The sequence below is a fragment of the Phocoena sinus genome, chromosome 4 (genome assembly GCF_008692025.1).
Source record: "Phocoena sinus isolate mPhoSin1 chromosome 4, mPhoSin1.pri, whole genome shotgun sequence".
Lineage (NCBI taxonomy): Eukaryota > Metazoa > Chordata > Mammalia > Artiodactyla > Phocoenidae > Phocoena > Phocoena sinus.
Window position 1 is genome coordinate 39,878,349 of NC_045766.1, and position 15,650 is coordinate 39,893,998.

The following is a 15,650-nucleotide window of genomic DNA, read 5'->3' on the forward strand; positions in this document are numbered from 1 at the left end:
ACAGAGCTGGGAGCAAGGTTGGCCCTGTTTTGGGATTACAAGTCTCTTGAATCTGCATGGCTACAGGTGAGCTCTATTTCTGCCATTTGAGTATAGAAGGATCTGGGCAGGTGTCCACAATCTTTTCTGCTCTAGGCGCTGGGACAAACGCCCTTGTTCTGGCTCTCCTGTGTGCTGATATGTACTGGAATGGCTTTTTTCTAATTGGGTTTATAAAACCTTATATTCTGGTAGGAACTTGAGAGGCAAAGGGTTAGCATTCTTTTGTTCTAGGCGGTGAACTCTACCCAGGCCAGGCACCTTTTGAAGTGCAACTGAGCTCCCTAGATAGAATCTGCAAAGTGGCAACGTATCCATTTTCTGGCCAGTGCCCTCTGTGCTTATGTATGTCCCCTGGAGCAGAAAGGGCAGCTGGTAGAAGACAAAATTCAGGAGCTAGAAGCCTTCATCCTTGCCATTTATACTGTTTATCTAAAAATATCAGTTAGCACACAACCTTAACACAAATTGAATATTATAAAACCAGACTTGAGTTAATCAAAACATGGCTATAAGAGTCCAGAAAAATATTCAGTAATACAATTACATAGTCAAAATAAGACTAACATTGAAAGGCAAAAAGTAGTTTTTTTTTAGAGATTATGGTAAGAATTATTCAAATTTTGTCGCATTAGGATGAATAATGCATACTTATAAAGCATATACATTATTACCAAATACTGCATAATACTTACACCTTCTGCATACTGCAGGTATCGTTTATTAGTTTCCTGTTTACCAAATGTCTCCAAAAACTTTTGTCGGTAGGCCAGCACTGTATCAACATGTGTTTTGTATTTAACAGCTAATTCAAGTGCCCTACAATGAGAAAGAAAACAGATTATCCGCATTGCTGTGTTAGCCTCTACGGGCAGTGGAGTTTCGGGGTGAAAGGGTGGGAAAGTCTATGTTGATCCCTCCACTCCTCCCTCAATATGAAAGGCACGTCATTCCCTACCTTATCCATCTTGCAAATTCCTATTTATACTTCAGGGTCCAGACCAAACATGATCTCTTCTCCCTGACCAGCTCTCCTTGTAGAAATAAATGACCATTATGTCTTATCTGTGCTACAGAACATTTTATACATACTATTATTTCAGCTCTGCTTACAGTGTATTGTAACTATTATGAATCTGTTCCTTCCACTAACCTACACATTTATTGAAGAGAGATCTGGGTTTCATTTCTCTTTGGTGAGTACTACAGAGTGTGTGTATCATAAATGTTCATTGAAAAATTCATTGAAATCATAATAAAATTCAAGTGAATGAACTCCCCTAATGTAAGTGGTTCGACTATCTTGACCATTTTTTAAGTCAGTAATGAATTTATTCTGTTCAATATTCAACTAAATACTGATACCCTTACTTATCCTTATTATTAGTACAGTAAACTAAAAATATTATGAAAATAAAATTTGAGGATAATAAAAGTCTGACAAAATGCCTTTTGCCATTTGATTCTTAGAAAAAGCTAATAGCCATTTAAATTTTATAAGTTAATTAATATCTATCTATGTAACCAAGTTATTTTAAGGTAATATTTTATTTAAATAGCAGACAAGAACTAAATGAATTGCTAAACTCACGGTTATAACACCAAAGGCATAAAATCTATATATTGATAATTTGGAGGGAGATGAAAAGATTATTCTTCAGTTCCAGGCCTATTTTTGCATGTAGGTTTTGGACAGCAACTCAGCCCGCGATCCTATGCATAACTCATATTAGCTGAGCCAGGAACAATCTAGTAGAATATAGCTCTCCTACACTGTTCATTGTTATCCTGTTTTAAAGTATGGGAAACAGTCATCATAATAGTCAAAGTACAATATTTCTCAAGCTCTCTTGCTTTCTAATATAACACATGATTTCTGAATAGGCCAGTGATGGTTTATCAGAGCCAACTATTACGAACTTGTTGTTTTAGACAAAACTGACTACTGACTAGAACTTTTGCAGTGTGTGACTGTTTAGTAGGAAAATTTATTTGATTCTTAGCATGCTTTGGTTTGATGTAAACTAAATTGTCACTTTAAAAAGTATTTTAGATATTATGTATGTATTAATTGACAAATGATAGACAATTGAGATATTAAAGACAATATGATAAATTATGAAATGTAAGTCATGTATAATACAAATGATAATGTCAAAGTTCAGTACAATGATTTCTTACAAAAATATATTGGCATAAACAATATTGCTAAATCCAAGGATATTTGCTACCCATCACAAACTCCTCACAAAGTTCCCTCATTCCTCTGTGACTTTCTGTCTTTCAGAGAAAAAGAAGACACATGGAAAAAATGCAGAGGTATTAGGATACAGAGGAACAAAAGTAGAAAACAAGAGAAGGCAAGAAACGATCTATAGAGGCTCAAAAGATGAGAAACAGAAGTAAAGATGCCTTAATTCTTCTAGCCCTCTCTCACATCAGCCCCCTCTTCATCCCTAAGGCTCTGATTCCCATGTTGTATGTGTGAGTGGAGACTCTGGTGAACAACCTCGCCGGCACCTCAGAAGTTCCAGTTCCCATTCTTTCTTTATGATTGTACATGATGGGGGAAGGAGTTCTCGACTGTGCAAAACTGGAGGTGTTCTAAGTGGGGAATACATAAGCATCTATTCTGGGTTGGGGCTTTTCAAAAATTCCAAAGAGAGACTTTGTTATGGAACATCAACACGTTTAATTATGTAGAAAGGATAGACTATGATGCCTAATCCTGCATTTATTTTTTTTTTTAAGATTTTTTTATGTGGACCATTTTTAAAGTCTTTATTGAATTTGTTACAATATTGCTTCTGTTTTATGTTTGGGGTTTTTTGGCTGCGAGGCATGTGGGATCTTAGCTCCCCGAACAGGGATAGAACCCACACCCCCTGCATTGGAAGGCAAAGTCTTAACCACTGGACCGCCAGGGAAGTTCCTAATCCTGCATTTAGATGCTAAGACTTATCTGCTATTACAGTCATTATTATTATTATAAAATACATATTAATTATCTGATTGAAAAGCAGTAGCTAAAGTTAAACATTCAAATGATATGTGCTATTTTAAATGTTCTCTAAAAGCACACACTGGGTAAAAAATGTTTCTCTACCACATTTAGGAGGGAATTTACTCCAAATTATCTAAGAGTTATGGGAACAGTATGTCTCTAGCTTTAAAATGGTTATTCAGCAACCAAACAAATGTAACATTAGATTATGGGGCTGGAAAAACTCCATGTATCCTCTCTGATTTTAAACAGAAGGAAGTTACATTAAAAGATGTTATAACTTCAAAATATAATTTTTTTGCATAACTTGAACGAAGCAAAACCACTTTATATAACTGGTCTAAGTAGAAAAACTATTTTTATTAATACTTACATAAAGGATCAATATGCATACCTGGAGCTTCTAGTTTCTACCTCTCTTAACTTCAGTGTTTGAAAACAGACTACCACCAAATGTCCAAAGTGAATGTCAAATAGATAACTTGCATATCTACTACTCCTCAAGGGCTGCATCTTATTAGGTCGTAGGCAATTTTCAAGTTCAAATATAAATGACGGAAGCACAAAGCAGCAAGACTATGCTTCTCAAGTGGAATAACCCATATTCACAAAGTAAAATCTGTTCCCTTCTAAAGGACTTAAACAAATATAGAAATTCAGGAATCCTAAAAGCAATCTAATATATTTATCATCCAATACTTAAATTCTATCCTTCCAGAATTCTACAGGCCCAGTTGGGAAAATAGCAAGAAAACACAAAAAAGAAATAGGAGAACCTATAGATGAAAAGAAACCTAAGAATGTATCAACCAATCAAAATGTATGAATATTTTATGAATTCTGAATCAAACAAACCATAAAACAAAACATTTATGAGATAATCAGAGAAATAAGCACACTGAATAGAATTATTGTTAACTTTTAAAAGTGTGATCATGATACTGTGGCTGGATTAAAAAAATCTTTAAGATACATACTGAGATATTCATAGATAAAATGATATTATGACTGGGATTTGCTTTTAAAAATTGTGGGGAGGGATAGAGGAGGAGTAGAGATTATTCACAAATTGATAACTGTTGAAGCTGAGTGATGGGTACATGGAGATTTATTATACTATTCGCTTTACTTTTGTATACATTTGAAATTTTCCATAATAAATAGTTTTTAAATGCCATCTTTTTTGGTCCCTCCTGATCTCTTTCGCTGAATCCTCCTCTTCAACCAGATCATTAAGTGTTGAATTTCAGGGGAAATCTGCCTGCTGCCCTCTTTTCTTTTTTTTGCTTTTTTGTGGTACGCGGGCCTCTCACTGTTGTGGCCTCTCCCGTTGCGGAGCACAGGCTCCGGACGCGCAGGCTCAGAGGCCACGGCTCACGGGCCCAGCCGCTCCTCGGCATGTGGGATCTTCGCGGACTGGGGCACGAACCCGTGTCCCCTGCATCGGCAGGCGGACTCTCAACCACTGCGCCACCAGGGAAGCCCTGCCCTCTTTTCTTTTTCCTTCTTTACATTCTTGAGCCACACTCATGGCCGCAGCTACTCCAAAGGCTGATAATTCCCTCAGTGTCTTTCCCCCAATGTCTAGGACCTCCACTCAACTTCACACCTGTATATCCCACTCCTGCTGGACCTCATGAACTGGATACACAAAGGTAACTAAAACTCAACAAATCCAAATTGTTAGACAGCTTAGTCACCACCCCACCTTCCCCACTCACCCCAACACAAAAATTTACCATCCAGTACAGCTTCGGTTCTACACAGATACCAAATGTGGGCTTACCCTCCTGATGAAAGACACAGACAAATTAAAGACTTTGCTGGAATATACACAACACTCAAGAATTTTTTTAAAACTCGAAACACTATTCGATAACATAAACCAGTTCTGGAAGTCTTAGTTTATGAGAACAATTATTTACTCACTCCCAGAAGAGGGTAATACATGTGGAGAAAAAATAAGATCATTTTTAAAAGAACACCATCTACATAGATAGGCATGCAAGAAGTCTATTATTAATTAATCAATCAGTCACATAATTTTATCATCGTCCTATGTTTGAATACCTTCGCAGATGGGGATTATTCTACTCTCTAAGCAAGCCATTCTTTGGATTATGTTGTTATAAGCTGATTCCTATATTGGATCCAAGTATTTATCCCTCTTACTTCTATTTTTTTATATTAGCTATATCATTTAGAATCAAAATTGTCATCACAGAACTTTGTCAGTTTTGTTCATTGCTATATTCCCCCATGCCTAAGACCTGGCACACTAGAGACATTCAATAAATAATTAAAGAATGAATAGTAGCTACCATTTATTGAAGGCTTACTATGTATCAGGCAGTATGCTAAGAGATTTTCACATGCTATTTTACTTAATCCCAACAACAAACATGTGGTTTTTGTTATTATCACCATTTTAAACACAAGGAAACAGAGGCTTACAGAGCCTCACTAATCTGTCCAAGATCACAGGACTAGTAACTGCAGAACCAGAAATCAAACCCAGGTCTTATTTCAAAGCCCCCATTCTTAACCACTACATTTGTCTTTGTACCATTCAGCAGTCCTTTTGAACAAGTCATTAAAAATGACCAGACGTGGGACTTCCCTGGTGGCTCAGTGGTTAAGACTCTGCGCTCCCAATGCACAGGGTCCAGGTTCGATCCCTGGTCTGGGAACTAGATCCCACATGCATGTCACAACTAAGAGTTAGCATGCCGCAACTAAGGAGCCCACGTGCTGCAACTAAGGAGCCGGAGCAAACAAACAAATTAAAACATAAATACATTTTTTAAAAAATGACCAGACATTTCACCAAAAGACTGCTGTTGTTGTTTTAAGCAGATCTCCATGTTATATCTAAATATGTCTGGTATGGCAGACATTCAATAAATATCTGCTGAATGAATGAATATGCATTAGGAAGAAATATTCCAACTGGTTTCAGAAATATCTGCAGAATTTGGAAATGAAGACAATACATAAGATTTTTAAGAGTTTCTTAGCAGTTATAATTACTTCTGCTGATTATCTGAAGTCATTCTTATCCAGTCTTTGATATTTATGCTAAAAGTGATGGGAAACTATGGGTTTCATTTAAGTGAGTCAGGGGTCAAGAGTGACATGATGATTTCCACTGTGAAAAGATCACTATGACTACAGTATGAAGAATGGATAGGAAAAGGACAAGGTAGGTGCAGAGAGACCACTGATGATGTTTTATTAAGAAAAACTTGGATCAGGGAATTCCCTGGAGGTCCAGTGGTTAAAACTCCACACTTTCACTGCATGGGGTGTGGATTCAAGCCCTGGTCGGGGAACTAAGATGCTCGCACGGTGTGGCAAAAAAAAAAAAAAAAAAAAGGAAAAAAGAAAAACTTGGATCAGCTTAGATAAGGGTGCTGGTAGTAAAGTGGATGAGTGCCAGAGGTATTTGAGAGGGAAAATGGTTGGTAATTGGAGTATGGGGGAAAGAGGGTAAGGAAAATGTCAAAAGTAACTCCTAAATTTCCAGCTTTGGGTAGACTGAAAAGATAAGATAGATTACTCTGGAAGAGAACCAAGTTTATGAGGGAATAAATATAAATTTGAACTCAAACATATGAGACAGCCAATGGAAATGCTGAATAGGAAGGTGGATAACTGGGTTCTGGAAGCAAACATGGGCAGGACAGAGGGCTAGAAGAAAGATGCATATTTAGGAGTCTTAAGTGTGTAAATAGTAATCAGGAGCCTTGAACAACGCTCCTTGACGTTTATTGACTTACCAGGCAGGCATAAAGGTCTACCAGCATTTGACCAACCCATTGGTTTATAGTTTAGATGAAAAACACAAAGCATAAGAAAAGGAGATGCCAGGTAGATAGGGGGAACGGAGGAGCACCCAGCATTCGTTCTCTTTCCCCATTACATCTCTTTGTCCCTCTTGTTTTCCCTCTCCCTGAGATCTAATATCTTAAGGCAGAGTCATTTGCTGAAAACTGGAGGAGGGGAAGAGGCGGCACAGATAGCAGGATGTAGGGATAGTAGGGAAGATGTGAAGTCAGCAGAGAATAAGTATAGTCACATGACCTAAGTCTCAAAGGATCAGAGATTTTACAAGAGAAGTAAAGATGGGGGAGGCAAAAAGGACACCAACTGCACTCACACCCAGACCTAAGGAATGTGGAGTCAGAGAGAATAAACTGACTCCATCTGAGAGGACTGGTAGGGAAGGAGTGTCCTCTGGAAAGAGGTAATTTTCACTTAGGTCAAGGAGGTATGAGAAATGTTCAAAGGGCTGTATTATAGGCCATCAATAGAAGCCATCAGAGGCAAATGCTTCACGGACCTGCTCTGACATTTATATACTGTATGTATCTACACCCAATGTTTGTAGAGGAAGTGCAAGGCAAAATGATTAAGAGTATTGCATAAAGATTAAGAGCATGAATATTAAGTACCTACTATGTATATAGATAATATAAAATGATAAAATGTTTCTATCCTTCTAGAAGTGTATAATCTGAAAGGTGAAAGGTGACATAAAATTTACAAAGATAAATAACAAAAGAGGTAAACATCAATCCTATAAAACAATGTAAGTAGTAGTATCAGCAGTATATATTTTATTGTGGTAATAGCAGAAAATTCAGGTCCTCTTTGATACTGGGAAACTTAGGTTCAAATCCTAGATCAGCCAGCTACTTATGAGTAACCCTCAACTTCCTCATTTGTATAATGTTGTGATGACCAAATAAGATGATATAAGGAAAGTGTTTAACACAATTCTTGGCACATGATAAGCACTCAGTAAATAGAAGCCTCACTATTATTAATGACAATAAAATGGAATTCCTACGTAGGTTGCAAGCTTTTTAATATAAGGATGATTTTTAAAATATCTGTTATACTATATGGTGTTCAGAGTGCTATATAAATAGTAATGCCTAACATTTATCAACATAAACATTTTCTCAAAAGTATCAGTTGAAAATATGCTGTGAACACCATTCTTCCCTATTTCTCATGGAACTCATGGCTTAGTAATGGTATATACAATTTTCTGTTAGTTCTTTAATACAGGGTTTTAAAAAATTATTCATACTGTCTCTTTCCAAAATAGTTACTTTAATATTTGTGAATTATAAATAAATTGAGGATAAGAACAATGGCCTATTCATATTTGTAGAACCTAAAACATCTTTCATGATCCTTTGTATAGCCAAACAATGACAACAAATTTGTGAAAATAAAGGATAGAAACAGGGTGGCTGAATTGTATGAAGAGTGTAGATAATTAATGTATAAATTAAATAAAGAGACTATAGTATGTCCATAACAAAATTAACTACCTTTTGTTACTTTTTTAGCCATTTTGTTACTTCTATTCAAGGGGAAGATAGAGATAGGACTATAAAAATTCTAATCTGAGGGGATTATAAGTAAGGGGCCAGTAATTGAAAGATTTATGGGTTATTTTTGAGCATAGAGAGAGACGAAGATGATGAAAGACATTTCAAACCTGGAAAAGTCAACATGCCAGCTTTGTAACACAGTAACTTCAGGTGCATATAAGCACTACAACCTTGTTCACTGAGAGAGACATACCTGAGAGAATGAGTAGAGAAACCTAATATGTCATAGAGAAGAGCAGCCTGCCACTCAGCCTCAGAAAGCAACCTGTCCCAAAGCCTAAGGCAGCGGGGAAGGTTACTGACCACTCCTCGTTACAAATCCTTTGGTATCTCTTCCTTAGCTTCACAAATCTTCCTTGGCTCCTCTCTCTGCCTGTCTGACTGCTTTACACCAATCTTTCAGTGGATTTCTCTTTTTTTTCACCCATCCCATAAAAATAGTTTATGTCTTCTCACTCCTCACATTCCCCAGGCAACTGCATCCATTCTTCTAGCTTCCATTCATTTGCTGATGACTCCTAAATCGACATCTCTAGTTCAAATCTTTCTTGAGCTCCAGGTCCAATAATCAACTATTATCACTTATCTCTTCACAAATACTTCAAATCTAACATCTCTTCCAAATCTGCTAATATTCTTACCACCATCTATCCAGTTACTGAAATCAGAAATTCTGGAGACATCCTAGACTCTCTTTTCTTCTTCACAGACAACTTCTAATCAATCATGATTCAGAGAAGGCAAAAATCTTTAATGGCAAACTACTCACAAATATAAATGTGAATAAATTCTTATATGACACTAGGAAACAAGTACAGTGGAAGATGTAATTTACTAAGTGGTCGGTAGAAGAATACACTAAGATCAATCAGGTTTTGGAATTGATGAAAAACATTTTTATTACCTTTCCCAGTTGTAGAGATTAATATTGATCTGAATCGCTTGATAAACAAGGCCAGCCTGAAGAAGTACCATTTCAGCCTCCTGTATGTTCCCACTAAACATTAATATGTGGGCCATTTTTGATTCTTTAGATGGAAGATTTTTTATAGAATTGATGTATTGAACCTTATCAATCTAAAAGAAAGGAAAATATTTGAAGTGAATAGTAACAAGTTACGGTAAGAAAACCACACAAACACATACACGTAAGTAAACATTATTTACTTCACCAATTGCTGCGTAGGCTATTTCTGCAGTAGTCATATCTCGATTAGCGACTGCCATAGCTGCTAGGCAAGCCCACATGGTTTGCTCCTAAAGTGAAAAATGAGAACAATTATTTCAACTACAGGGCTGAACTGCCTTAAAATAAACAGTGAATTAAAATAGAATAAAGTTATATTTTAATGAAAAATAAAAAATCACTGAGCATGGCACTGAAAAACCAATAATTTAATAGGTTAAGGATGTGGAAATTTCATTGTGGCTACTTTGTTAAAATATATTAATAACACATAGAGAATGTTTTGAATAAAGATTTTTGAAAATGTTCATTTCTAATGATCAAAGGTTTATTTTGAACTGACAATATACTTTTACCATAATTCAAGGTTATAAGCCCTCCAGTCTTTTTGATGAGATGTCAAAGAATGCAACTACAGGGAACCATAGAAACAGTGAGTTTCTCAGACAACGCTATTATAGCAGATTGCCACCAACAACCCATTGTAAGGAAAAGCATCTAAAAGTCTTCACAAAAGTGTAGTCTAAGGGAATTAACCAATGTAAAATAAAACAGTTCTGCGGTCAAATATGCTTGGAAAATACTTGATTCAACCAGGTTGGGAAATGTTGATCTAAAGTAGTGAGTGGTTCTTAACCTTAGCTGTACAAATAATCTGAGGAACTTAAAGATATGCCCAGGCTCACTGGATCTAATAAATTAGAATCTCTGTGGGGGGTAGAACTTGGGAATCTGACTTTTAAAAAAAAGTTCTATAAGAGGTTTTTATATGTACCAGTAAGAAGAAACTACTCACTTAAAGTATAGCTTCTTCAGAGAATAAATCACACAACACCTATCTCTCTGTATCACCCATGTCTTCACTTATTAAAAAAGAGATGTGATCCCATTTGCAATTTTTCCCGCCCTTAGCTCTTACCATTTCTCATTTTGCACAAAGATATTATATAAAATATACAATATATACACAACTATGGATCTGAAATGTAAAGTACCTTAACAAAACGACAAAGTCTTACAGCATCTTCCCATTTTGAACTGCTTACGTATTCGTGGAGAATAGCAGGATATGGTGATATGCTGATGTGAATCAGTGAGCCATCAGCTCTTCTTATAGTTACCTGATTTCCAACAAAACTCACGATATGGGGATTTTTACTAAATTCACTGTTGAAAAAAGGAAAAGTGCAATTTATATTCTGAGCAAAATTTTTCATATATATTAAATTTGGGGAGTTGACCCCTGACATACATATGAAACCTCCAAATTGCACTCCAAAAAAAGTAAACTCCAGGGAGAATGTATGTATATTAAACAAATATTTGAATCTAACTAGCTATACACACTTAAAGCAAAATATACAAACATTTTAACATGGCAAAAAATTACTACATATTTGAGAACTATGCCTAAAAGCATTTGAAGTGATTTTTTCTAAGTCTTAAGGTAAATCACACAAATGATTAAAGCACTTACTTCAGCTTTTAAAAGTTTAAACATTAAAAATTAAGCTGATTCCAAGATTATTTTCTCATAATAACAAGAGGTGAACTTTAAAGAAACTAACTTCTCTTCATTAGTTAAAAAATTTTTTATAGGATACCTCTCTGGTTTTGCTAATGTTGTGAGCTTGAATATTAAAAATGAACTCAAAATAGATTTGAAAATTAAGCTAAGATTTGGAGTTGAGAAGCCTTTGTATACCTACTTTGTCAAGAGTGAGAGACCTCCTTGCTATTTCTTAGAGAATTTAGGAATATAAATGCATTTGATTTTCTGAAGAATATAAAAAATTTTAAAAGCTTTTCAGTATACATTTTTTCTATATTTAATATTAATTTAAGAATTCAATTCTAGAAAGACATACATTCCTGAAAGTCTCAAGGTCAATGATAATCTGGGAAAGAGTAAAGGTTGTCACAAAGTTATATATCACAGAAAAATCTTAAGAGTGCCTATATTAAAATAACTAAACCACACTGAAAAAACGACCTGAGTTACCATTAAACAACAGTAAACCTGAAAATTATATCCATATAAGGAAAAATTATATTCATTTAAGGAATAAATAAATAAAATAGTATTATCTGACCCTTTCAACTTGATTCCATCACTTAAATCTCATTAAACTAGTTTTAGCTGAACAGTTTTTTTTGTTGGTTTGTTTTGTTTTTTTGTTTCTTTTTTTTTTGCGTTACGCGGGCCTCACACTGTTGTGGCCTCTCTCATTGCGGAGCACAGACTCCGGACGCACAGGATCAGCGGCCATAGCTCACGGGCCCAGCCACTCCGCGGCATGTGAGATCTTCCCGCACCGGGGCACAAACCCGTGTCCCCTGCATCGGCAGTCGGACTCTCAACCACTGCGCCACCAGGGAAGCCCTAGCTGAACAGTTTTATTTGGTTGACTAAGTAAAGTGAAAGACATCTTGCAGGACTTAAATTAGAGGCAGAAACACAATACTGTTAGTTTTATTTACAACAATAAACAATCCTATGCAGTAAAATGTTACCTTGCATCCCTTTCATATAATGTCTTAGGCAAAATGTCTCTGTCCACATAAACCGTATTGGGGTAATACCACACTGTAAATCGAGTATCTTGAAGTCCACAGAGGATGTTGCATGTATCACTCCACGCCAGAGTATGCACCATTGTTCCTTATTTTAAAAAGAATGTTAATGTACTATTAGTTCCATTACATATTAAAAATACACCTTTAAAATCAGCAGATGTACAAGACCCTAACTAACTGCTTGTAGGTATGACTATTTTCTGATCATATAATGGTGAAAATGTACAAAAATTCACATAAAAATTTATGGAAATAAATTTGAATATTTTACCCAGAACCATTATATTTTTAATCTGCATGTCTTTCTTTCAATGCCAAGTTAGCTGTAGCAGCTAAAGACTTGCTGTTAAAATGGAATTAAGTAGCATTTCATAAGAACACACTTATGAAGTAACATTTCGTAAGAAATGTTATGAGACCAAAGCATTATTCATAGAGTCATTCAAGCAAGTAAGCTATTTAGTATAATATACGACAGAGTAGATCTAAGACAACTGAAAGTAATCAAAAATTTAAATGTATTACAATTATTTTACCAAGTTTGATAATTTGTTCTTCCTTCCCAAATCGTTTCACTGAAGTGATACAGAGATCTCTATTTTTATCAATGAAAGCAATTTTTCTATCATTGGTAAGTCCCTTTTGATCTAGAGCAATTTCCAAAATTTCATTCTAAAATTAAAAAGAAAAAAATAAAATTCTGGGTTAGTTTTAGTGCTTGACATTAGGTTGTTTTAATTGTTTAATTATAAGAACATTTGTTTATTTAAAGATCAATCAAATATCACTTACCTACTCATAATGATAAAATGTCCCTGTTAAATAATTTAACCACTAATATACTAATAATTCAAAAGCTAAGGTATAGTTACTTTTTTTTTAACTTACAAGGGAAAGATGCCTGTTAAAGCACTATAGAATAATGTATATTTTGAAATTCTGTAAGCTGAAACACATTTCCATGTGCGTCCATCACTTGGGCACAAGTTAAACAAATTCTGATACATCCATAAAATGTTATACTATATGGTGGGAAGAAAAAGGATTGGGAAAGCACTTTATGTATTGATATGAAAATATCTCCAGAAACAGAGTGTTGTGTGAGAAAAGCAAGGTGCAGATATATATGTTATATTTTTGTAAAAGAAGGAGAAAAGAACATATGTCAGTTTTGTCTGTGTATGCACTAAAAATTCCTGGAAGGATATAAGGAGATTAATAGTGATAGTTACTTATTTGGTGGAAAGGAACTGTATTGACAGGTATAGCAGGCATACGTTTTCACTTTATGCTTGAAAAGCACTTTATGCTTTTCTGTTTCTGAACCATTGAATATATTTGTTATTTAACTTTAAAACTAATAATTACAAAAAGAAGAAAATAAAAGATAGGGTAACACTTCACTGGTAGCACTGAACAATAAAGTTAAAAGCATCTTTAAACCCTAATACATCATTTATTAGAAGGATAACTCAATAAAATGTGCTCATTTGTTTATTTTAAAGCTAAAAATCAGAAACCAATAAACAGTTCACAATTCAGCGTCTTTTTGTATTTCTATAGTTTTTTTTTTTTTCAGTTTAACTACAGTCTTAAAATCTAAAGAAAATGTTGGCTAAGAACAGATCAATGGGGACTTCCTTGGTGGTGGCGCAGTGGTTAAGAATCCGCCTGCCAACGCAGGGGACACAGGTTCGAGCCCTGGTCCAGAAAGATCCCACATGCCGCAGAGCAACGAAACCCATGTGCCACAACTACTGAGCCTGCGCTCTAGAGCCCACGAGCCACAACTACTGAAGCCCACGTGCCTAGAGCCCGTGTTCCGCTACAAGAGAAGCCACCGCAATGAGAAGCCCGTGCACCAAAATGAAGAATAGCCCCCGCTCACTGCAACTAGAGACAGCCCATGCTCAGCAAGGAAGATCCAATGCAGCCCCAAATAAAAATACATAAATAAATAAATTTATTTTTTTAAAAAAAAGAACAGGTTAATGGGAAAACTACAAGCTGTTTTGAAGTATAAACACGTTTTTATTTACTGATTCTATAGGTGCTAAAAGTTTAATCAAGATAGAACATTTTATTGAAAAGCAGTGAAGAGCCTGAACAAAAAACATATGTCAGATTCTTTTATTCAGTTAATTTGCAAATATAGCTTTCTATTACAGAATTTACTCGTGTTTAGTCTTTATGATATTTTAGGCAAAATACTCTATATAGAACACACACTGGTTTTAAATATAAAACTAATTTCCATGTTTTCCTCCTTAAGATGAAAACATTAATTAAAAAAAAAGTAAATGGCTATTTACATTAAAAATAGCTAATATCCATTACCTTATGAGAAAGAAGCTTCCCATCTCCCAGTGGTTTTCCAGTTGATGCCTCAAAGAGGAAGATTACTTGAAAAAAAGTAAAGCATTAGTTGATGTATTACATTAGAATTTTTATTAGTAAATTTCTACGGAGTTATCATAATCCTAATGAGAAATTATTTAGCTCTTCGGACCACAGCATACCTATCAGCACAGAAGAGCAGCAGCCTCAAATTCCTACTTAGTAATGAGGTCATATTTCTCAGTGGAACTGAATACGTCTTCCTAAAACATACATTCCCTGATTAGAATTGTTATTAATGGTATGGCATCACCGCACCATAGGATCAACAGTGGCAAGTCCAAATCTGGATGTAGTTTGTAATTTTCATAACTCTGATTTAGACCAACATAACAACCCAGACAATCATTTTACAAAGGAAAAATATGTTGAGTGCATACTATACAACCACGCAATGTGTTATGTACTCTTCAGTTCCCTGTGGTCGGTACAGTAATGTGTAATAACTGATTTGTGTGGTCTTTGTCCTGGGTTCCTGACACAGGTCTTCGTCAACCCTTGGAATTTTCTGAGTGATAGGAGTGTCTTTGTTATGCTAACCGAGAGACTCTTGGTGATACCCTAGATAGCTTCAGGATAGGGGCTGGTCACCTGAAAGACCAAGCACGTGATTATAGAGTTTGGACTTTCAGCTCCCTGAAATGGGAGGGGAGCTGGAAATTGAGTTCAATCATGTAGCCACTCTTCGACCTATTACAACTTGATGTTCAGCCTCGCTACACTGATGCAAAGGCTCTTGCATGGATCACCAATGACCCCTATGTTGCCGAATCAAAGAGTCTATTTTCAGTCTTCAAGAATCTACTTCTAGTCTTGACCTCCCAGCAGCACTGGACAGTCCTGACCATCCTCTTTCTTGAAACTCTTCTTGAAACTCTTATGTGGGCTACAAAAAACACTGTTTTCTCTTGATTCTCTCCTATTTTGGACCATCTCTAATTCTCTTTTGCTAGTTCCTCCTCATTTGGTGATCCTTTTTCCTAGGTTTTGTTTTAGGTCACATTTTCATGCTATATACTTTCCTGGATTATTTTCATGA

The 15,650-nt window shown here is 35.6% G+C and overlaps 1 protein-coding gene across 3 annotated transcripts in view; it reads right to left on the reverse strand.

Annotated features, from left to right (window-relative positions):
- The window catches only part of IFT80 (intraflagellar transport 80), a 108,900-nt gene that overhangs the window by 7,241 nt on the left and 86,009 nt on the right, over positions 1-15,650 (reverse strand). For all 3 annotated transcript variants that reach the window (XM_032629939.1, XM_032629940.1, XM_032629941.1), the window contains 7 exons: positions 14,552-14,616; positions 12,751-12,886; positions 12,152-12,299; positions 10,633-10,804; positions 9,619-9,708; positions 9,356-9,528; positions 735-858 (listed from right to left, as the gene is read on the reverse strand). In XM_032629939.1, the coding sequence (XP_032485830.1) occupies positions 735-858; positions 9,356-9,528; positions 9,619-9,708; positions 10,633-10,804; positions 12,152-12,299; positions 12,751-12,886; positions 14,552-14,616 (908 nt within the window). The remainder of the gene's footprint in view (positions 1-734; positions 859-9,355; positions 9,529-9,618; positions 9,709-10,632; positions 10,805-12,151; positions 12,300-12,750; positions 12,887-14,551; positions 14,617-15,650) is intronic.